The 24,346-nt window shown below is 40.3% G+C and overlaps 1 protein-coding gene across 13 annotated transcripts in view; it reads left to right on the top strand.

Moving 5' to 3' along the window:
* The window catches only part of LOC119897851 (focal adhesion kinase 1-like), a 64,973-nt gene extending 41,687 nt beyond the window's left edge, over nt 1-23,286 (top strand). For 4 of the 13 annotated variants that reach the window (XM_038711852.1, XM_038711853.1, XM_038711854.1 and 1 more), the window contains 12 exons: nt 2,744-2,855; nt 8,338-8,415; nt 9,052-9,240; nt 9,672-9,797; nt 12,412-12,474; nt 14,398-14,437; nt 15,296-15,399; nt 15,674-15,682; nt 17,098-17,253; nt 17,820-17,900; nt 18,084-18,169; nt 18,506-23,286. In XM_038711852.1, the coding sequence (XP_038567780.1) occupies nt 2,744-2,855; nt 8,338-8,415; nt 9,052-9,240; nt 9,672-9,797; nt 12,412-12,474; nt 14,398-14,437; nt 15,296-15,399; nt 15,674-15,682; nt 17,098-17,253; nt 17,820-17,900; nt 18,084-18,169; nt 18,506-18,632 (1,171 nt within the window). In that variant the 3' untranslated portion in view covers nt 18,633-23,286. The other 9 variants (XM_038711859.1, XM_038711858.1, XM_038711849.1 and 6 more) reach the window with 5 other exon arrangements.
* The last annotated feature ends 1,060 nt before the right edge of the window (nt 23,287-24,346 follow it).

The raw sequence follows: 24,346 nt of genomic DNA, 5'->3' as shown, positions 1-24,346 counted from the left end.
TAAACAGTGAACAGCTTTAGCGTACAAGTGAGAGAAATTATTAGTCCCAAGGTGTCCGGTTTTCATCTCAGTGCACTTAAACCCAGGGACCTAAATCCTGCTCCTCACTTTCCATCAGTAGCGGGCAGCTCTCAGGTGAGAAGTACGTGAGAGTAAATCGGGGCGTTGCTGAAAAGTCCAAGATTGTGCAGTCAGTCCAGCCTGAGTAAATAAACTACACCGGCCTTGTTGTTCCAGGTGGTCATGTGGTGTAGGTCGGGGAGGAGACAGTCGGTGTGGATGTTGCCAGGTGCTGATGTAATCGTCATCACACTTATTCATACGTGATGTCATTTACTGTTGAACTGTGAGGCAAGGTTGGCAGGTTTAATGATCGACTTACTACATTTAGATGACTTTCCAGTTACTGTTAAATTGATATTAAATAAAAAGGCTAAGGACACAAAGTTACAATGCAGTTGTTAAAACACTGCTCCTGGTAGAAAAGGCATTTACAAGCAGTTAGAGGCTCTTCTTGTTACTTGTGTTCTTGTAAATGTTGTATTCCTTTGTTTAACTCATCAGATCTGTTGTTCAGCATAAAAACAAAAGGTGTTCCTGTAGACAGCAACATTTAAGAGAAACAGTATGTGTTTATTTTTTTACACAGGCCTATCTTGGAAAAGATATAATGATTGTAATGAGACTACCTGTTTTTAAGGATTACATTATTTAAAAAAGGAGAGAAACACATTTATAGGATCTGTGTAACTGGTCTAATCAAGACAAAGAAACTAAAGTGAGCTAAAAAACGTTATTTAAAAATGTGTAGCTAAACTGGAAGAATAAACAGAACTTCAAAACTGATATATTACAAAATAAATTTCTGACTTTTTTATCATCACTGTGAGGCTGAGTGTACTCGTAGTACTTACAACCATTAGATTACAGTGTTGTCCATACAGTTTATAATGATATAAACATAAAACACACACTCTACTACTAATACCCGCCAATGGTTTCTCTACAGAGCAATTCAGGAACACGTAAAAAAAAAAAAAAAATCATATTGTTAATAATTACAAATATTGAACGACGGCCTTCTGTAATGCAAATGAATCCCTCCAGAAGTGATGAAATTTGATACATCTTTTTTTAGGCATTTAAACCAGTGTTTGTTCAGTGAATTGGATCTGTTTTTACAGCTTAATAGAAAACTGTTATTTCAGTACTAATATTGTTGTACAAATGTGTGTGAATGAGTGTTATGATGAAAAAGAAGGATGGGACCTGACAGGAGACTGACCTCGACAGGTGCAAGGACACACACACACGGCAGGAGACAACAGCACAGGAGGGCAATGGTGTACTAGAAATAGCTCTTACCCCTGTTGAGGAAAGGAGGGTAGAAATAGTGTGGGACTGTGTGTTGGATTGTTCATTCAGTTTGCAGTTTTGTGGAACCATCAACTCTTCAGCCGCAGCTCCTTCCTCTGGGAATCTGCGTTTGGTTTAGCAGCAGTTTCCCAGGGAACAGGTCAGTGAGGATAATTTTAGCGGGTAAATTCAGTGTGGTATTTTTGGCTGCATTAGACCTAAAAAAATTTTGGGTTTGGGGCGTGGGACATTGCTCAGCCTCCAAGTGATTTATTGCATTGCTGACACAGCAAAGAGATGGCTTCAGTAGTTGGTGTGAATTTACAATGAAGGATAAAAGTTGAAACATTAACTTTTTGACCAAATGTAGTCTCTCTTAAGACATCAAATTGAAACTGAACTTGATGTGGCTTTGTAACTGCTGACCAGCACTAATGCAAAGCAGGGAGATTCAAATGTTGGTTTCCAAAATATCTGAAGCTCAAGTTGTTGACATTGGCTTAAATTGTATTACTGTATTGACTCTCTGAATATTATGGGGAGTTACTTGAGCATTCTGGGATGTCTTGTAATGGTAGCAAGAGGCTGAGCAATTTCATAACAAAATGGAATTAGTTTTCTTATGACTATAGTAGTTTGTGTTTTGATGCTCCGTACAGACATTATGAGGAATGCTCTGTATGCATTGCACTGAGTGTGTGGGTGTTACAGCTCTGATGTGTGTTTGTGTGTGTTTTATGGGTTTGCCAATGAGTTATCATATTTCCAGCAGGAGGTAGAAAAACACTTAAGCTGACGAATGATTTCTCTGTTGAGGAAAGCGTTGCTGAGTGTACGTATGCGTAGGTACACGTGTTTGCATGAGTTTACCTACATGTATATATTAGGAGCTCAAATTTTAAAGTACTAAATGCAAAACCTAGTATCTCATATTCTCTATAGCAAGTGGGATATGTGGTTGTTGGGCTTGGGAGTAGCATTATACTATGTGCTTAGATGTTAAGCAGACATTTAGCACCTGTTCTAAAATCAGGATAAGGACAAGGAAGTTTCTCATCTGGCTGGTTGACTTCAGCTTTCATTCACTTTATACCTGGCCTAACAACATACCAGGAATTGCTGTATCACAATAGTGTATTTGATAATAACTTAAGTGTTAAGTGTTTAATCTCATACTTTAATTTGTAATTTCAAATTCAAATTAGCTTTATTGGCAAGAATGTATAGCAACAATATTGCCAAAGCTGCAATATCTATCTAATCTAATATCACCTGTCACATTCCTTTTTGCCACTTTCCAGTGCTGGATTAAAAGTCCAGCAGAGACAAATAAAAACACCAGTACCCTTTTGTGTTACATCATCTTGTTTTCTCCCCTTGTTTACAGCACTATATTAGAGGAGGAGAAGCTCCAGCAGAAGGAGAGGAGCAGGATGGAGATGAGGAGACAGGTCACAGTTTCTTGGGACTCCGGAGGGTCTGACGACGCACCACCAAAGGTATTACTACACTATATGTGTCTCTGTCTGTTTTTGTGTGTTTGTCTGAGTGCAACAGGTGTAACAATAACGGGTATCTGTTTGTGCTGTTTGCAGTGAGACACTCTTATCACTGCAAGTCCCATACACTCTTTAGTTAGGGATTACAGCCTCTATGCTTAGTGTCATATTTTCTGTTGTTGCATCACACATGATTCCAGCATTAAATATTAAGGCATTGAAATAATTCATCCCGTAACTCATTTTATTTAATGTCTCCTGTATTTGTACAAGTTTGACAGTTTGAACAAACAAGGTTTCTGCAGGACCTTGGTGACATGCTTAATAAAAACTGCTGCTGAAGTCAGTTGTCAAGTGGGGTTTTCTCACTGTGATAATCAAGGTGAATGGGTTTGAGCTCTTGAATCCAGGCTTTTCAAGTGTCAGGTGTGTTTACTTAAGTCCCATATTACAGGAAAAAAATCCCCTCACACAAAAAGAAGAGGCTCTTCAGAGGCAAAACTGTACAAACAGTGGCAAGAAAGACCACTGACCCTGTGACCTTTGTTACATTTTCACACTTTCTGTCAGCTTTAGCGCAATATGTAATAAATTATTTTTTGTGTCTGAAAAGCAGCTTGTTTTTACATACTCTAAATCATCCTGTGTGGGTGGGTTAAAGTTGATATTACAGTCTCATAGATTATAGCAAAGGACACTTGCTGGGTTTGTGTAATGTGCACATAAAAGCACTTGACCACAGCTAATTAAGCTATTGAAAATTATCAAGAACTGGAACAAGATGTATGATTAGAACGATTTTGTTCCTCCTCCTCCTCCCCACACTGAATAATTGCTGAATAATTAACCCCCTACACCCACCTCCACTTGTACTCTCCCACCTCGCAGCTTGTTGTCCCAGCTGCTGGCTGCCCCCATGCCCCTGCTGTGTAGCATCTGTTAACTGCTTCTTTTGGTTTCAGCTACAGCCTTATGTCTTGAACTGTAGTTCATAAGATTGAAATAACACTTTAGTGAAAGTTGTCTTTTCCCCAATCTAAATTTTGTTGCAGGATTTAGTGGCTGCTGCATTTGTTTAATTTCACTTAACAACAAAAGGAATTAAAATTATTTCGGTGAGGTTTTAAAAACATCTTATTTCCTTCAGGTCCTGTATGGCTTTGGTTTCAGTCTTGCATATTTCTGCCTGTGCTTCGGTTCATCCCTATCTGTCTCACCTGTCCCTACATGTCTCTGTCTCTGTACGATATTTTTTTTATTTCCATTTGTCCCTCCTCTACCTTTGTCTTTCTGTTTGCAGCCCAGCTGTCGTCCCTCCCTGCAGCCCACCTTCAGTCTGGATTATCTGTCTGCTCCTTCTCCCCACCACTATTGTCATCCAAACCAGCGCTTTGCCTCACAGCTTTCCCTCTGCCTTGGAAACCCTCATCCTTCATCTCCTTGCACCTCTTCTCACCACCCACTCCTCCCACTTCCCACTCCTCCATTCTACTCGTCATTTCCCCATCACTTTTCCTCCTCTCCTGACCCTCCGTCCCAGTCACCTCTTCAAAACACCACTTACCACAGTCACTCAGTCTCTGAGCACAACACCAAATTGAATCCTGAATCAAGAGCTCATTCCAGCTTGTTGCTACAATCTCATGCTTACTTCTGTTCTTTGCCTGACACCACTTCAGATAGTCTGTCCAATGGCAGCTGCTCCCAAAAGACAAATCCCCTTAATCCCCTGCTCTGTTCATCCCAGCCAAAGTCATACAACTCACACTCCCATCCCAGGCACTTCTCCCCTCTTCTTTCCCCATCCAGTCCTAAACTTAACTCTCTGCCCCGCTGTGTATCAAATGATTGTCCCCACACCCTCCAAAACATCCAGCCCAAGCCAAATTCTTATCTTGATACCCTGCTGTTGCCCAGCTTTCACCCTGGCCGCCACACTAATCCCAGTACCCCACTACAACCGGACTCTGACCCCCAGCAACAACTCCCTCCTGGGCAGTCATGTGGGGGGCCCCCGCTGGTCTCTCCTGCCCCCCTCAGTCTTCCGCACTCAGAAAGAAACTTCCCAGTACCGTGTACTTGCACTCTGTTTTCCATTAACCCCCATCCATCCAGTCGAACACCAGGTCTCCCTGTAACTACACTCACGCCCTTTCCCATCCCCTGTTCTGAAAGAGCCCTGTCCAGACCCTTGAAGGCAGGTGGTGTTCTTTTAAACTGCACTGTTTTTATCAAAAAAATTTGCAATGTTCAGAAGTGTAGCCTCTTTGATAAATGTCCTAGGAGGTTTAAAAGGTACCTGATAAGGTCAGTCAGACCTCTTGCACAAAAAATAACTAAATTAAATCTTGATCTATTGAGGCTAGTGATGGTGGATGTATTTCTGCCTCTTTTGTACCTGCGTGATTTTTGAACATTGGTAGTAAAAGTGGTGACTCGGACTAATGACACTAAAACCACAAAAAAAATTTAAGTTTTCGACTTTAGTTTTATTTTGTTCTCATGTTGTTTGCATGTGGCCGGTCATGGTAATAAGAAAACACTGAATTCAATACCTTGACTTTACTCACACTCGCACCCCTTTTCTTTCTGAATGTCCACCTCATGACAGTCAAAGTTAAATAAGCCCAGTGTCATCCACACATTAACGGATGTGGTTCTAATTTTCACCAAAAATTTAATTTTCAAAAAAGAAGTAATTCTGGCACATGACATTCATGTTTATTTCCAGCAATGACATTCAACTTACTGCCTCAGAAAACAACGCTGCAACGTTTCTTGATGTATGGTTTAATATTATGTAGGACTAAACTCTAATCTTTGAGTCTGATTATAACTGAGTGCAGTGATTTTTAATACAATGCTTACCAACACCAGTGCCTGTAAATTAGCATGTTTATGCCTCGGCCATTGGCATGCTTGATCTATGTTGTACATGCTGTTGAATGACCTCTGTCATGATTGAATGTAGTACAGATATATGTGTTTGCAGCAGGCATTGTGTCGATGTGTCCTCTGATTATTGCACCCTATTTTTAGCCTGTTTAGGATGCCTGTCATATATCCTAAATTCATTGACAGATGTGGAACTTAAATACAGAATATCACAGATAAGCCAGAAAAGGTAATATTCACAATTGGAAAAAAAACTAAATCTTGCAGCCAGTTTTCAAATTTCACTGGAATTCAATGAAGTGGAATAAGCTTAAAACGAATGTTAAAATATTTTTACACTAGGTGGAACCCAAAGTCCACAACTAATACTGCCATGCAATGCAACAACTTTTCCACTCCCAGCTCTGGGTCTCAGCCGTGTCCAAGAGGAAAGAGCTTCGACTGCAACATATAGTATAATTCAATATAATGCTGTGGTATACGCTCTGGTATTCTGTACTGAATTCTGTCTTACTGATTTACTGCATTTACTACTAAAGCTTGTGAGATGGTATGAAGCCTGGGATTGAGACAGTTACTATAAATACATAAAGAGCTAGCTCAAAGGTCTGTCTCTACTTAAGCCTGTTTATACACAGCTGGCTCTCTGTCACCTTGACCTAACTGTTGAGTGCTGGCCAGTAGTACCACACATGAGCATGTTTTGGTAGGTGACCCTGTTTTTGGAGTGAATATTCAGTCCTCCTGCTGAGCTGTATCATCACCCGACCTCTTTCAATGCTGGGAAAGTATTTAAAACATGAGATGTGTAGTTCCGTTTGAATATAAGAAATGCTACTACTATCAGAGATACTTGTGGCACAAGTGAGAAATCAGTAATGGAAACATGACAGATACACAATATAGTTGAGCTGTATAGTTACAGTTTTTTTGGAAGGTTTTTCAAGATTCATGTTTCTAATACAATACCTTTTTGGCTTGAGAATTTTTTAACGTGTAGCCATACATGTGTACATATCAGATGCAAAACACCTGATGAATGTAGATTGTAGCCATGGATTTGCACATTTATTTTTAAGAGATTGCAGATTCTCCGACTAGTGTGAGCCCAAACAGAGCTCTAAAAAAAAAAAAAGCACAAACCGTTGTAATGCTAATGGCCTGCAGGTGGCACAAGTGTTAAAATTGCTTCAGCTTGTTTACCTTGCCAGTAGATGACGGACATTAGCACATCTGTAAGTGCAGCTTAGACTGAAACTCCTGGCACCGTAGCTCTGAAATTTGATGATCTATATCTATTTATGTGGTCGTTTGTTCTTAAATATTCATCCAAATGTTTCCGGATTATAACCAATTTCTGTGACTATCCTGTCACATTAACCTCACCTTCCAATCTTTCTGTCTGTTGTCTCTCTGTTTATTTTTCTATCTTTAAACTGGGTATTCTCAGGGAAACCTCCCTCTACATGGATTGACTACCACAGGACTATGAATCTGTTTTGAGGCAGATGTAAAATTTTCTCACAAGATTTCATTTTGTTCACAACACGCTGTATGTTTCCCTCTCTGTCTGCCTGTTGAGAGTTCGTAAGCTCCTGTTTGTCTTGTCCTCAGTTTCTTTGTCTTGTCTGCTTCTCTTTGTCCTTCTTCTTTTACTTTTTTCCTTCCTTGTCTCCCTCTCTCCGTCCCTCCCCGTCTTTCATTGCTCTCTGTATCCCCTTCCTGTGTGTCTTTGTGTCTGTCTTGCTGTCGGAGATGTGGTCCAGAGAAAGCTACTATGAGAGGCTGTGGAAGGTAGAGGTTACACCACTGTTGTGCTCGAAATGAGCTCTGTGTTAGAGAAGTTTAAATCATGAAGAAAAATGTCTCCAGTCATTCTAAGATGGGAAACATACACTTTCAACAGCTTCATCATAACAAATCACCAGAAACCAACAGAAGGAACAAGGCTGTGGGTTCACCAAGAACTTCTGTTTTTAGCTACTGGTGCCCACCTAATGAAAAGAGAAGAATAGAATAGAGACGAGAAGCGGAGTCACTGCTCTGTTTCTTTAGCCAGCAGTGTTCATTCGGAGGTTTGGATCAGACAGTCTCAGAAGAAACTCCCTTTTGTATGCAGGTTGAAAATATTTTGCACCACACTTCTTTTAACCTTTTCAGCTGCAGTATGCTTTTTTTTCCCAAATAAAAAAAGGCCAGTGGTTTAAAGAGAGGTCTTTGGTGAACGTGCAGCCGTAACACTTGACTATACACATCCGCATCAAATCTAACCAGAGATTCTACTGGTCATTAGTCCGTGACTATAACAGTTCATACCGGTACTCCATGGGTGTTGATGTTTGTAACCACTAACTAACAGCTTGCTGGACTTGCAGCCCAGTGGGTGTTCCCTGTTTTGACTGACAGCTAACCCAGCCACACAAACAGCTCCTAGGGGTTTGTGTGTTGAATTGTCTGAATGAACCGGTGTCCCGTCTTCTAACTTTCAGTTTGGGAAAAAGATGAATATACATTGTAACTGTGTTTTTATCCTTTATTCTCTTTATCCCCCCCCTCTCCCTCTCCCTCTCTCTCTCTTTATCTGTAGCCAAGTAGACCAGGCTATCCCAGTCCTCGCTCGAGTGAAGGTTTTTACCCCAATACCCAACATCCTGGACACTACCAGGTATGCAGACAAACTGCACAAGACTAAATCCTCTTTTGCGACTGCTAGGTAAAGATGTAATCTTATCCTTATCCCCTTAGGGGTAGGCGATATGGCCAAAATCTTCTATCACGATATATGTAATTTTATATTATGTAATGTTTATAGTAATTGTTGTGTAAATTATAATTAAGAAATTGTTTAAAATATCCATACCGTACCGTGCTTCAATGCATTGGATTTTTTTCTTTTATTTGAAACTTCCATATAAACAAAAACAACTCCTCCTGCTCTATTTACAATTCAACTCTCCTTTTCCACGTCACTGTGTCAAGCTGACAAACCAGCTTAGAGGTGCATTACTGCCACAAACTATTTCTCTCACTTCACGTGAGAACATGGTAAGCAGTTCTTCTGCCTAAGTCATGAGGCCACTGGATTTGTGAGATCACGTGAGAATCCAGTCCTGACATGCTACAGAGCCTGCACCGAATATATAGACACTAAGGGATAGCTCCGACGGTGGAAACTGTTCAAATCTCTACCATTGCACGGTTTTTACCGTCATATCGCCCAACCTTAAAGGGTAGTAATCAAAAGAGAACTGATAAAAGACTAACAATGTGTCTTTCTCTCTCTCCTCCCTGCCTGGCTCAGATGGCAGGGTACCCCGGCCCTCACACCCTCCCCTCGGTGCCCAGCGCCCTGTACCCCCCACAGGCCGCCATGCTGGACACACATCATGCGCATACACACCCCCGCCACCACGTCCACACACACTCTCACGCACAGCTTCTTCCTCAGCCACATGGACACGACATGGCACTATGGGGCTCTGCGATGGAGGTAGGAGACCAGTTTAACATACATACGCTCACACACATATGCACACTTGGTTAAGTCAAGACAGGACTGTCAACTGAAACACATATGCTGCCAGTATGTTAAAGCATTTGTTGCCTGGCATGCTGAAGAGACTGATCACTCTGAGAAGAAGTATTGTGAACAAAAAAGTACCACCTGCATAATGAGTCCAGTCCCCAAATTTACTTAAATATCCAAATGTTGAAATGGTACAAATCAACGGCCCATTGACACCCATTATTTTTAGTTTGTTTCCATCATCTAAGTTCAGCCTCTCATCAGTCTGGTGTATGTGTCTGTCCTGTGTATGTGTGCTTGTTTCTCTTCATCTGTGTTGGTGTGTATGTCTGTTGCTATGTTTGTCTTTTGCTGCATGTTTGTATTTGTGTGTGTGTGTGTGTGTGTGTGTGTAGGACAGGGCAGTAGACATGCAGCAGTGTATAGGCCAGCAATGCCTGTTAATGGAGGAACAGCTGATGATACAACAACAGCAGATGGAGGAGGACCAGAGGTGGCTGGAGGAGGAGGAAAGGCTGCTGGTAACACACACAGCGCACACATTGGAAAATACACTCACAGTTAATAGGACGTAAGGATACAAGAGTAGATTTAACTTATTATTTCACTTATTTCATTTGACATATTGTACTCTGTTAGCAGTGCGGTTTTGCTTCTGTATTCTGGGAATGACATTTTTAGACCCCAGAGTCAGTTTTATTGTGTGATGTGCATGGTACAGTGTGTTATCGTCACCTGTAATGCAAAGTTTTCTTGTTTATTTGCCATCTTTGACTTGTCAGTTGTGTGGATTTATTTGTTCTATGATGCATGTTGTTGTGTTTTTTGTAAATGTGTTAATGGGCTCTCTGACATTTATCACATTCTCATGAAGGACAAGTAAAAATATATATATTTTCAAATAATTTGGTTTTGCGAAAGCAGCAATGCTGATATTCCCCCTTAGCTGCAGTATTTGGGAAGCAAACTGATACCAATACTTTTGGGGAAACATATGATATTTGGAGCCTGTTGAGGTGTACTAGAGCAAGATATTAACAACTGTCATGGTGACCTTTAATGATGAATGAAACGGTCTCTTACAAACAACATTTTTGGAATTTAATAACCACAAAGTTGAGAATATTAGTTAGTTTTTAAAATCACCTTAGGGTTAGTTATTTTATTTCATCGACTGGATTTGATCAAAGTCAATCACTTTTATGCACAGTATCTAAATCTTGTTAGCTTAGCTAGTTGCTTTCTCTGCTTTTACCAGCTTCAAATTTCTCCTAAGCTGAAGCATTCAATTCCTACTGGAGCCATAGCAACTCGGTAATTAGCGACCACAGAGATCAACTACATTTGGTTAAACTGTAAAAAAAAAAAAAAACTCTTAAATTGAATTGGGAGTTTCAATACACTTGATTTTAGCTCTGAATAGCAATAGCGTTTCTCCCTTGACTTTTTAACATAGTGTACAGTATGCTGAATACATACTGTCATGAAGAAAAATGCCCTTTTGTGACTGTTTTTTTTGGTCATTTTTAAATAATGAATGTACTTTCTGTTAGGGAATTTATTTCAGGCTACCATTGCCATCTCTCCTGCTAATTGTTGCAGTGGACTACTAACTGGTTATTGAACAGTTAATTCATTATGACTGACTTACTATGGCAGTACAACTTCCACACACACACATGAATGCAGTGTCTGTCACTGTCAGAAACTTACTTTCTTCTGATGGAGAGACCCTCTGACTACAAAGACAGTGTGGAGAGACGGGAGATGATTTTATATAGGATGCATATTTCTGCGAACACAGATTGAAGGAGCTGTTTTGGGTTTGTTCCGTGTGTGTTTGAGAGAGAGTTTGTAGGCAAGTGTGGACTGTTTGAATTCCAGGCTAATGATAGTCTTAGAGAATCTGACAGCCCAGTCAACAGTCTGTCTTTGACCCACAACCACTAGCTGACAACACACAAGATTCCTGAAAAGGTGTGTGTGTGTGTGTGTGTGTGTGTGTGTGTGTGTGTGTGTGTGTGTGTTGTACGCTGGCTGGTTTGTATAACACACTTCAGTGAGGGACGAGAGGGGGGGGAGAATGGTTTGGGAAAGACGGTTAGACATGCTCGCACACTGATGGCTCGTTGGCAGTGTGCTCCATCCCTCCTCCCTCCTATCCCTCCCTCTCTCCGTACGTCAGAGTCCGATATAAGTGAGCCGGAGGCAGGAAGCCGGAGTTGAATCTGAATTCTTGTCTTGATGAAACTGCTGGTTCAGACAAGGAAACAGGCAGGCAGACAGACAGGAAAACATTCACAGGAGCAGACAGAGGTATAGAGAGAGATACAAAAAGATCAGAACCAGATAGCGACGCAGACTCAACACCTGAGCTCGGACACAAACGGTTCATCAGACAACTTTGATGAACTCATTGGCAATGCTGGTCTTCAAGTCCTGTCTTGGAAAACTGGTAGGAAAGGATGGGTGTGAGGGATGCGATAGTTAGTTTTCTTAGAGGTGTCTGTATGTGGCTTTATTTTGGCTTTGTTTGTGGGTGTTTCGGGGTGGCTAAATGTCAATCGCAAAAGTTGTGCTTAAGCTGAGAAAAGTTTGTTTGTGTGTAGGAGGACCTGCGCTTTTGTATCTTGCAGCTTTGTGCAGTGTGGTCCTGTTTTTATTTGAAGTCTCGTGCAAGGAGACTCATGTTTGATGCAAGTTTTTTTCACTGTGAGCTTCACTCACTCATTCATTTCTTCATTCACATGATCATTGTAAGACTTAAGATTAAACTTGAATTTCACCTTAGCCAGATCAGTACATCTTTAATGAATCATTAAGTCTGCTAGTTTTAGTAACCATGTATACACATATAATGCACCAGTCTAACAACAGCATGGGATAAAGAGCTGACAGCAAGTCATAACAGAGAACATCTCGGGAATGAAAATCCAATACTGCTTGTAAAGTCAACGACAGAAAAGCAATGAACTTAGTGTTCATTGGAAAAACAAACCATTTGCATAACTAAATAAATACAGAACGTCTTAACAGTCCCAGTCTAATTAACAGCAAAATTAAACTTAAAACCAGCCTTGAACTTAAATGCTGTGTATGGAGATATATTTTTTATGTTTATTTGTGTGTGTTTAGAAACCAGACTCTAGAAGCTCTAGAGGGAGTCTGGACAGAGAAGAAGGTGGACTCCAACCACCGGTAAGTTACGTTCTCGTCTCACTGTTAGTTGGTGTTATTCATGCACGCAGAAAGTTGATCTGTGGATGCATTTCTCCCAAATGAACTCTACTTCACTTACAGTAGTCTCTTTCTAATTTCCACAGTCAAAATCATGACCATTTGTCACTCCCACCGCATAAGAAAAGGGGAAGTTATTTTCTTGACCTGTTTGTGTTTGTAAGAGAGGACGATTAAGATGAATGTTGACGGAAGTCCACATTCTGGTTGGGCTCACAGCAATTGGCTGCAGTGCGTGTTTGTTTTGATTAGAGCTGAGGGGATTGAACCATGGACAGGAAGTGACCTGTTGGGGGGGTTGGGTCAGCAATGAGGGGTCAGTGGATTCCCACAACATCACCAGTTACTAATGAAACGCTATTACAAGAACACAAGCGGCCATCGTTATTTATCTCTATGTCCCAGTATTGCCCACAGTAACTCACTGTGTTCTCTGTGCTCTGCTCAAGTCTGTCCATCAGTAATTACACACTTTAGAGTGTCAAAAGCACCATGAGAGGAGAATAAGGTGGCTGTGTTGTCATTGACAGTTATGGGCCATTTAAACTGAATATCTTTGGATTTCGGACAAAACAAGCAATTTGAAGCTTCACCTTGGGTTTTTAGGACATTGTAACAGGAATTTTAAACATCTCCTGCTGTTTAAGAGACCAAACCATTAACTATTTAATCGAGAAATTAATCAGCAGATAAATTGATAATGAAAATTATCATTGGCTGCTGCCCTATATGTACAATCATGCTGCAATATTAGTGTTTGTGAAAGAGGACATCATTCTCGGCTTTTTAGATTTGTGATTTATGAGAGCTAACCCCATCATTTTTTAATTTGCGTGCTGTGATGTAACTCCGAAATGATTTGCACAGAGACAGATGCACATTTTCACTTAGCAAACAATAACTGTGGTTTTATGTTGTCGAAACCTCACACATTATTAACAAAGATATTATTCATTATTAAAAGGTAACTTCATCACTTTTTCCCTACTGCAATGTTGTTGTTTTTTCACTAGAAACTGTGGTCGTCGTGTTTTTCTTGAAGCCTCTCTGTAATTAAATTTCTTCTCCTGAAACTAAATGATGATATTGATCAGAACGTTTGTGTAACTTCATGCCAAATTTGGAATCTCAAGAGCTGAACATAGAGTTGTAAGTTGTTGTCTGTTGTGTTCTTGACACCAGCAGAAGAAAGTTGCTGTAACACTCACTGTGATATTTCTGTCTCTGTAATTCAGCTCTCTGCTTGTCCTCCTCCCATTTGAATGGCTATGGTTTGTGGTGGGAAAATCTCTGCCGTGTGTGCGTGTGTGAGTGAGAAATGCTGTAGTATTTTTGGGTGTTTGTGGTTGTCAGACCACAACACTGATGGCACAGAGGCTTTTCTAGGCCCTCTGTACTGTTTTTCACACCAAGAAAACAACAAAGATTCTAGTAATAATACAACAAAGTAAATATCTAACATGCCTGGCACCACTAGAGAGTTTTGTGGCATCACTTTATGCTCACAACCATCAAATCATAAAGACATGCTGCAGGATTTTTTTCCCCTGGTTTTCAAGGGTAGCACTAACAAAGGAAATGCTTTATCCCCTTGTAGCCAGACAGATTATTTTTGTTAACATAAGTAACACAATACTAGACCACACACCACAGAAAACAGAAACAGCTCCTCGAGTGGAGACGACTGTGAACTCGCTTTGTTTTATAAGAACAAATCGAGACGCTGTGTCGTGTGACGGGGAAACTCAGTTGGATTCCCAACGTTTTTTTACCAACCAGCTGGTGGTTTCTGCCTGTGAAGTTCTAATTTCCTGCGAAGCTCCTGGTTATGTGTGTGACAGAGCACTTGCTAATCCAATGCTTTGTTGTTGTTTGTTTGTGCAGACAGGAAACCAGCACATTTACCAACCCGTTGGCAAAACAGGTAATGGACTGGCCTTTAATTAAAGCTACACAACCACTATTGTTTTATTTCTCTCTTTCTGTCTCTTAAGCTCCCAAAGTATGTAGCTCACGCATGCAGCATTTCATAGCTCTGTTTAGTGCTTCACCCTCCCTCTTTGTACAGATTCTGTATCTCCCACTACCAGCAGATAGAGTCTCAGTCTGTGTGTGTCAGTGTCTGCTTGCAGCGTGTACAGTCTGTTGCCACAATATGACCAATCTGATTGTGAACTCTGCAGCCGTCAAGCCAACCCGTTTACATGTCAAGTCATATCAAGTTCAGTATGTTCTGTGTTCAGAGCGTGAATATGCCCACCCTGCAAGCAGCCCAATACAGACAGCACAGTGTACTCAAAACCTTCTGTTTTCATCATTGAATTGTTTATTCTCATGCAGAGCTGAAAACTAACAGTAGATGAGTCAATCTAGAGAAAATAGCGATATGTTTTGATAATAAACTAATTGTTTCAGATGTTTAATCATGCAAAAATGTTGCAACTTTTCTGTGTTTCATATAATTTTGAATGAAATATATTTGGGTTGTTGGCTGTTGGACAGACAAAACAAGACTAAAATAAGGTCACCTTTTTTCTCAGACTAAATGATTAATCAGTTAAAATAACCTTTAGCTGGAACGCTATTCTGATGTACACACTGTGTGAACTGCCACATCAGTTGCTGATGTACATTAAAGGGGTGTGTGTGGTTGTGTGGGTGTGGGTGGGTGGTGTGGGTGGGTGTGTGTGTGTGTGTGTGTGTGTGTGTGTGTGTGTGTGTGTGTGTGTGTGTGTGTGTGTGTGTGGAAATCATTTTCACTTTTACATGTTGTGTCCTGCAGAGCACGCAGCACCCCCAAAGAAACCCCCTCGGCCCGGGGCCCAGAGCCAAGTGGGCAGTCTGGCATGTCTAAATACTGGAGACAGTTACAACGATGGAGTCAAGGTACACACACACATACAGTAACACACAGAAACCAAAACAAAAATACTTACACTTAACCATAGAGACATACTAATAAAAAAGAAAACTTAAAATATAACAACCAACACCTACAAGAACTGGCAAGATACATTCACCAAATATACAGGTTGCATGTTTTTTTTAATGCTTAGAGCGTTAATATTTTCCTTTTTTATCTTCTTTTCCATTTGGCTGCTCCCTCTCTCCCTCCCCTCCTCTTCCTCCTCCTCTACTCTGCCTTACTGTTGACCCCTAGCCCTGGCGGGTAAGCAGCACACTGTCTGTGTGTGTTTACTGTGCGTCTTGTCTGCTATCTGATCACACTCTGATTCATTTTTCTTCTTTTTTTTTCCATCTGTATTTTGATTTCTCTATCCAACAAATCAAAGTGTCGTCCTATAAACATATAAACAATTTTAATCCCTTTGTTGTTCAGATTCCAGTCAGGTTTCCGTTTTCTACTGTCTTTTCCCCTCCAAACTAACATCCAACTCTACATAGTTGTGTTTGCTTTCTTGTTGTAACAATATATAACAGTCTGTCACACTGGAAATCCTTCAGAATTATTTTTCTTTAATCAAACTAGACAGCATTTTGAACTAATTGTGCACTAATCATGAAGTTTTCTGGGCTATAATGAAAAACTAGGGGACCAGGGTGTTTTTCTTTATCGTCTGAATATGATCAGAGGATGGAGTGCAAACCACATTTGATACATAGAAGAGGGGTCGCTTCCCTGTTGCTCTTTAAGGGCTTTGGGGGTAGTTTTTCCTCGTCTTTATGATGACTTCCTTTTGACATTTTACATATCAAACACATTCGGCCTGCAGTCAGAAGAATCAGGTTTTTTATTTATTTTTAGACAAAACATTTGCTGCTGTAAAGTGTTCAGACTGATTTGACAGCAGGGGGTGTCTGTGACTGGTGTGATTTCCCAATGCAGGGAGGTGTGTGTAGATGGTGATTGAGAGGAGATTAAACTATGTAGAAACTCATGCTGTTACGTACATAGGATTACATTTTGTAGTGCTAAAAAGCTAAATTAGTAGAGAGTAGATTAAGATGAGAAATATACTGTGGGATGAACAAGATATTTTTATGATAAATCACTTCTGATGTATCAGTTTTTTGATTCAGTTGACATGATTGTTTATATCTGGTTGTAAAGATATGTTACTGCCATCTAGTGGCCAGAATAGAGAACTACATGTAACAACATTTAGGTTTTTTTCATTCAAAGCATGTCATATATCTAAATAACCTACTTCCATTCATTTTTTTATTCTTTCACTCATAAATCTACTAATTGACCCGTATGAATGATTGTTCTTTGTAAAGTTACAGCACTCTTCTTCATCTCAAACTATTAATCTATTTAACTATTAAAAAAGCAGTGTTTTATAAATTGAATTGATTTCACTTTCTACCAGCAGATGTGCAGAGGGCCCTTAGTTAAGCAAAGGCATGATTCATGTACATCTCTATAATTATACAGGATTTGTACACTGAACCATGAACAATTATTTAAATGTTTTGATTCTAGAAGGCTCCTATTTTTCCTCGACATTGTCTCACCTTGTTCTCTGTGTATCATTCTCACTGCCCCAGCCCCCACACTGACCCGTGGGTCTTTGTTTATTCAGTCAGCTCATCACTCATTTTTGTGCTCCTGTGGTTCAGCTACAGCCCCAAGAGATAAGCCCGCCGCCCACCGCCAATCTGGACCGCTCCAATGATAAGGTGTACGAGAACGTGACAGGATTGGTCAAAGCTGTGATCGAGATGTCTAGCAAGATTCAGCCAGCTCCTCCAGAGGAATACGTTCCCATGGTCAAGGTAACCGGAGCACAAATTTATCTCTCTCTTCTTTAGCTTTTAAGCTCATCGTTGTTTTTTCTAGGCTCACTGAATGTTCACTTTTTCTCTCTTGAGCAGCAAGCCTTGACCTTATAACTTGAAAGCATTACAAAGATTAGCGCTGGCCTGTTTTATACAGTTTTATGTTATCTTGCCTTGACCACTCTGACATGCTGTTTAATTAAATGAGCAGCTCTACAGAGGGCTGAATTTTAATACTCCTACTTCCAGATGAATAATTTCTGATTCATGTCTTAACCAGACTCTACAGAGCTGACCTTTTAACCTCGCTAGATATTGATTTTAATTGAATTGAAGTCTGCTAATGAATCCTTTTGGCTAATACTCGCTAAAGTTAGAACATTTTATTTTACTTTATTCCCCCACACTGTTTATCTTTTACTTTTTTTTTTTTATAAACCTACATGTATATACAGCATGAAGTATATGTTTTAAACACTGTAAATTTAGTTCCTAATTTTCTTTCTGTTTTGTATAATTTTGAAACTATTCTGAGCCTCATGTTCTTTGTCTGTGTGTTTCAGGATGTGGGTCTGGCACTGAGGACGTTATTGGCCACAGTGGATGAGACTCTACCACAGCTTCCAGCCAGTACACACAGAGAGGTAACAACACACACTCACTGACCACAAACATATACTCACACACTCGTCTTTCTTGAATAGTGTGGACTTTTACTCACATATTCTTAATACTATTAAATGTTGATTTGAAATCAGAGGTCCCACATTTGCAGTAGAGTTGGTTTGTATCAGATTGATATTTAATGCTCTGGTTTTCTTCAACAGATAGAGATGGCACAAAAACTTTTAAACTCTGACTTGGCAGAGCTGATTGGGAAGATGAAGTTAGCCCAACAATATGTGATGACCAGGTAGGTTCAAATATTAACTTTACGATGTATAAAGAATCTAATTTCAGTTCCTTTAAGTTGGAAGACATTGTGAAATTTCCATGTAAGAGGCATCTGCCTTCTTCACTCAATTTTATTACAGTTTCTTGTATTTAGTGGTCAGTCATTCTTACATTTAAGGACACTTAATACATTCGGTTAAAGACTAAGAAATTTAGTCCGTGTCTGAAAAATGTTACTGTAACCAACATTTTTTTACAAATTGTATGAATAGTTGCTTTAATATTGTACTATTTATCTCACTCAATAGTACCAATCTGTGTAATGTATGTGTGTTGTGTTTTTGCTCTGTCCCAGTCTCCAGCAGGATTATAAGAAGCAGATGTTGACAGCGGCTCACGCTCTTGCAGTTGACGCCAAGAACTTGCTGGATGTCATCGACCAGTCACGGCTCAAGATGATGGCCCACTCCCGCCCACACTAGCCCCGTGTCAGCCGAGCAGCGGGGATCTAAAGACTACTGGATTAATGACGTCAATCACGATATGGGAGAGCTCCTGGAGCTGACTGCTTTACATCAACAATGGCTCTGATAATTTGACAGTCCGTGAAGAATCAATAGATGTTGGACCCTGTGTAAGCTGAGGTCGTCAGATCATCAGATCATCTGGGATTAAACTCTCCACCACTGTGACTTTCTTAACACAAGAACAGAGCAGAAACACTTCCTGAATCAGGGACTTGGCAGCTTCAAGTAATGATGAGAGGAGGAAAAGTGAGGAGGAAGAGGGGTGACTGTGTGCGCCTGGGGGTCTGGACCTGAGATGAGCCTGATTCCTGGGGTCCCAGGTTTAAAAACCTGACAAACACTGTCATGGGCGCAATTTGGTCTGGAACCGCTAATATCTGGTGGATTATTCTTAGTGGAATAAAACTCTCAAGCAAAGCCTTTAGAACCTGATGGGACTGCATTTGATCTGCGATATATCTGCATGAATTGCCCCCTGTGGGAATGGACTTGTCAGTGCATTTGTTGATTTCATGTGTTTTGACCCCTGGATGTGAACTTTCTCCTCAGCTGAAATACCTCCACGTAACCATGGCTTTGTTTGAATGGGCAGATCAAACCAGATGTTTCCAGTTGCAATGCTTTCAGTGGATGCTTCGACAAAGATATTCACAGTCTCAGTTTGGTTTGGAGAAACAGCCTCCTACCTTCAATTGCTCCTCCCGTTTCTCTCTTCCATCCATTTCCGGCTTCCCTCCGTCTCACCAGGTTTTATTTATAGACACAGAAATTGCAGAGGAGGAGACGGAGGGAGAGACGGGAAAAAGATATTAGAACTTGAGTACAGTCTAGCGTCTGTCTACTGTCTAAACAAAGAACACACTATCCTACTCTTTCATCTGTGTTTCACTCACTTTTCTTTGCTTTTGTCCTAACTGTTCCTCTCCTTCCTGATGTCTTCCTCAGCTCGTCTCTGTGCAGGTTTTAAAGACTCCAAATGTGAAGAATCCAAATCTGTTTGGGTAAACGGCGCAGACAGGAAACTCCCTCCTCGCACTCAGTTTAGTTTACTCTTTTTTTATCGGCTGGCTCCATGTTTTTTTGTGTTGTTTTCACAGTCTTCTTCCTCTAAACTGATATTCTATCCCAGCATTGACTCTGATGAGCAAAAATGGAAAAAGGAAAAAAAACAAAGTGAATTTTGAGGATCCAGTCTGAGTGACTGGATACTTCCTATATGTCAAGGAGGACAAGGAGGACGTCATGTCTCAGACTGGTCACTGAGCTTGATTTATAACCTATTTCTGTGGGGACAGCGTCTCCATGTTTTTTCCTCATTTACAGTCCCAATATTATTCAGTTGTTCCTCATATGAGACTGGTGTCACACCTGTAATTGTCCCCTCACCCACCAGTGTTTTTACTGGACATACAAACGAACCTCAAAACTGGAATCTTTGTGCTTTGAGTCCCAGTTCCTGTCAGGTGTAACTCTTTAATTAGGTCCCTACTAACAACGGGGAAACAAACACACATGAAATGTGGAGCCACATGACTGGTACTTGTCTTGCAGACACAAAACACTGAACTGAAAATACAGCAGATCACGCGTGTCTTTGTTAATACTGACCCCACATGGAGTATGACATACTGCTATATGAAATACTGTATACTGGTGACTGTACTGGTATAGCATGATATACTGGTATGGAGAAGAGCATATTTGCACAGCACCAAAAAAATTAACTTTTTTAACCCTATTTCACCCAGATGGGATTTCCATGTTTAGCCAGCAACAACAATTTCACACTTCTGGGTTTTATAGGGATAAAAATGTAAAAAAAAAAAAAAACAAACACAAAAAACCCCACAGTCTATTTTATCTCCTTGTTGTTGCGTAAATCTGCTCATGTTGGTATATTGTAAGCTATACTGGTGTGTATCACTGGTGAATTGTACAGAACTCGTAATAGTAAACACTGGTTTTTATTTTGTCTTCTGGGCTTAATCAGCCCAAAATCTTGTCAAATAGGAGAGGAAAAAAACAATGAAATAAAATCATGACGAAATGGAAATCAGGCCGTCCACATTCTTATCCACGATGAAGATACATCAATTTAAATCTCTGGTATCTGGAGTTACAGAGTTTTTTTTTTTGTTTGTTTAATGTTTGTGTGGGGGCTGCCTGCTGGGGTCCATATACATTTTAATTTGGTTTTAAAAACATACAGAACACAAAATGACACTTCATTAAAATCCTGCCAGGTGTTACTCCTCCTGCCAAGTACTTTCATCTGTGAGCTAAATTATTATTGTTTTCAAAAGAGTTGCACAGATTTGAAAAACATAACAATGTCAGAATTTTGTTTTCCTGGTTTAAAGTACTACTGTTGTGTCTGGTATATAAATGATTTGAGGTTAATTATTTTAAGTGTTTTTAGTTGTCCAATGATTGTGTTAGCAGGTGTAGGATTTAAGAGGGAGACGACTGGAACCAGCCTTCCCACAAAATTCAGCGCATTGACAAATGTAAAGGTGTATATAGGCACGGCATACTGCTATATATATTAAAATACATTTAGACCATCTAAAGTGGGTTCTAGTTTAATTAGAATTTGAATAATCAAGCACAGTACAGTATGAATTTTAGAGCTAAGGATGGGACTCCTGAATTTTAAAGGATATGTAAGTGCTAGAATAGTGCTGAAAAATCTGTATTCAATGAGAGTGAAACCCTTATTTTAACAGAAACTCTAGCATGCAGGCAGATAGTTATAACAAAGGTTATAATCTATTAAACAAAACTAAATCCAAACAGAGTCCAAACCCCCGGACTTCGTGCTGTGTTGCAGCTAAACTGTCTATCTGTCCTGTGTTTTTAATTTTAAATCTGTCATTTAATGTAAACTGCTTTGGACCGTGGGAAGAAACCCGTAACCCCAGAGTAAACCCACATAGACACAGGGAGAAAATGTAAACTCTACACAAAAAAATCAAGTTTGAAACAAGAGCCTTCTATGCAGTAACAGCGGTAACCACTGTCTTTATTCAGAAACATCTGTGCAGCAGCTTAACTGCTGGAAACTCTTGAGCCACTTCTTCCAGCATTTGACTTCAACGAAGTGTGTGTTTCTAGAGGCAGGTGAAGCTGCCAGATTTGTGGCAGGTGGTCTGTCATCTGTCCCAGCAGTGTTGGAGTCATGTAAGGCAGCTGTGGTTAGGGGTTGATTATCGGTGCCAGAAGTGGTTTCTTCATCAGCTGAAAACTAGTAATGGACGATCCATTCCATTCGCGAAGTCGTCACTTCGCTGGATGTTACAGTGGGTTTGAAGTCATCTGATGGCTGCTCCAGTCTTTCATGGCCAAACAGGCGGATGTCACAATAGGGTTGTTAGTGCCACTGCGAAAGTGCTTCATTGTGACAAAACGGTGCCCTAAAGTATCTCTGGGGTGATTCTTTCTTCAGGATCCACTTGCAGCATCTGTTTGATGAGGCTTAAAAAGGCTTGTGTGTTATGATCAACACAATTCTCCACTTCTGGGTGGGTCTTCGCCATGTCATTGAGACTGGTAAAGAGGTTGAAAATACCCGTAGAGCAATGGGTGTTGCGGCTGTTGTGTCGTGTTCATCTCATGTCTTCAGACTATACGACGACTTTCAAAGGTGAAATATTTTTTTCATTTTTCCACGCTTCAGAAGGTGATCATCAGGCTGAACCTGCATCTGCACGATGGCTCTCATGACCTCAAATTCAGATTCTGTTGGATACAGGTGCTGTCCCAGGTGCATGAAAGTGAAACCAAGCCCCCCCACATATCGTTCATTGGGAGGCCCAAGATGGCCTGTGGGGCCCTGTAACCAATGACCAGACAGTTGGTGCCACGCTGCAATCTGGAAACGAGTGGCTGAACTAAAATCAATCAGTTTCACCTTGAAGGGCATCAGCTGATGATTTACAAGCATTAAATTGTCTGGCTTGATGTCTGAATGTGCCAGACCAATGCTCTTGAGCACATTCAGAGCCACTAGCAGCTGCTGTGTGATTTCTCTGATCTCAAACAAACACAATGGCCTGAATTGCCTCAGCTTCATGAAGTCGGACAGACTTGAACCAGCAGTTGAAATTCCAGACAAATGTGACCTCTATGTTTAAAATGCCTGTTTAACCTGATCAGGTTGGTCTTGTCTTGGTCAAGCTCATCGAGTTTTTTAAGCATGGCCAGCTCATGTCTACCATACCGGAATATGTTGGTCTTAATGACCACCTTCTCCTCGTCCAGGTGCAGTTTTCGGCACTGGGCCGCTTTCCCAAAACGTCCCTCTCCCAGCTTCTCTATCATGTAGCCACATGAGTGTCAAACATAGTCATTTTTTCTTATCTGAAAATCTCTATTTCGCTGGTTCTCTTCCTCTAGGTGTTTAGCTATTGCTGATCCCATATCTGAGGGTTAAATATATCCACTGAAATCAAGTGCAATATCTATTCAGCTGTCTTAATGAACTCATTCACAAGAAGCTTTTTTTTGACATTCTGTGTTTAAGTTATGTGGGGAAGTGATGTCACATTTTGAATCTCAGCGTTCCTTTGTCACATCTGATATAAAAGAGAGCAATAAATTCAGGACGTCACGTTTGGAGTGTAAAACCATCATACATTCAGGATGCACCGTGGTTGCAGAAAACCCGGAAGAGAGAGAGAGAAAGGAGCTAATGAAAATCCGAAATGCCTAGGCCTATACAAAATAATTAGATTTAATAAAATATACACAATATTTCGGTGTCCAACACAACTGTCCTTCTCAAATGCAAAACATACCAATGTGTCCCCATAACTCCAAAGTAGCGCAGTGGAGAGCATATGGAATAAAAGCTGAATAATACAATTCAAATGAATCACAGCCTAAAAATCCGTTTAGTTCAGGCTCTCAGTGGCAACCAACAATATATGATATCTTGTTCTGCTCAAATCCTACTTGCAGGTTGTATCCTGTGTTTTGAACTTTTATCCTAGGCATGTCTTGTTTTTTATAGAGTTTGGGGTAATCGCATGTCTCAGTTTAAATCCATTACAGGTTGTAGGGTGAAAACAGGGGAAATGAGCTGGGATGGGATTTTTTTAATCGCTGGCTTTAGGGTCCAATTATTACTATTAAAACAGACCCAAACAAAATCAAAGCAGGTTAACAATGAAATTAATAAATAAAATCTCCAGACTCCTGTTGGAACTATTATTAGTGATTTTATAATCAGCTAAGCAATATTTTGCAGTCATCAGTATCTGGCATATAAAATAAGTTATTCTTCTATAGGCAACAATCATTTATAATGTTGTTCTATTCATGCGTGAATATAGATATTGTGTGTCACATGCGTTCCTTCCTTTTTATAAATATTTTACTGGGGAAAAAATGCTAAAAACTAAATCTAGAAATACACAAAAATATCACATATAGCAGAGCACATTTCTATGGGATAAAGGTTTTATGGGTACAAAACAAAATCTACCAATCTGAAGGATCAGCAGATGTTATTACGCATGCAGGGCGCACCTAGTCACAGCCCTCTAAGTTTAGATGAGGAGCAACCACTGAACAGACAGCTAAAATACAGACAGACAGATTTCCAGGTGTTATGTATCTCTGACTGTAACCTGTGTTACAGATATCAATAATCTGTTCAGGCTCTCAAT

This window comes from Micropterus salmoides, unplaced genomic scaffold, assembly GCF_014851395.1.
Source record: "Micropterus salmoides isolate LMB-PRFRI ecotype aquatic unplaced genomic scaffold, ASM1485139v1 Ms_hic_scaffold_11, whole genome shotgun sequence".
Lineage (NCBI taxonomy): Eukaryota > Metazoa > Chordata > Actinopteri > Centrarchiformes > Centrarchidae > Micropterus > Micropterus salmoides.
The sequence above is the reverse complement of the archived record's forward strand: the minus strand, read 5'-3'. Positions and strand labels throughout refer to the sequence as shown.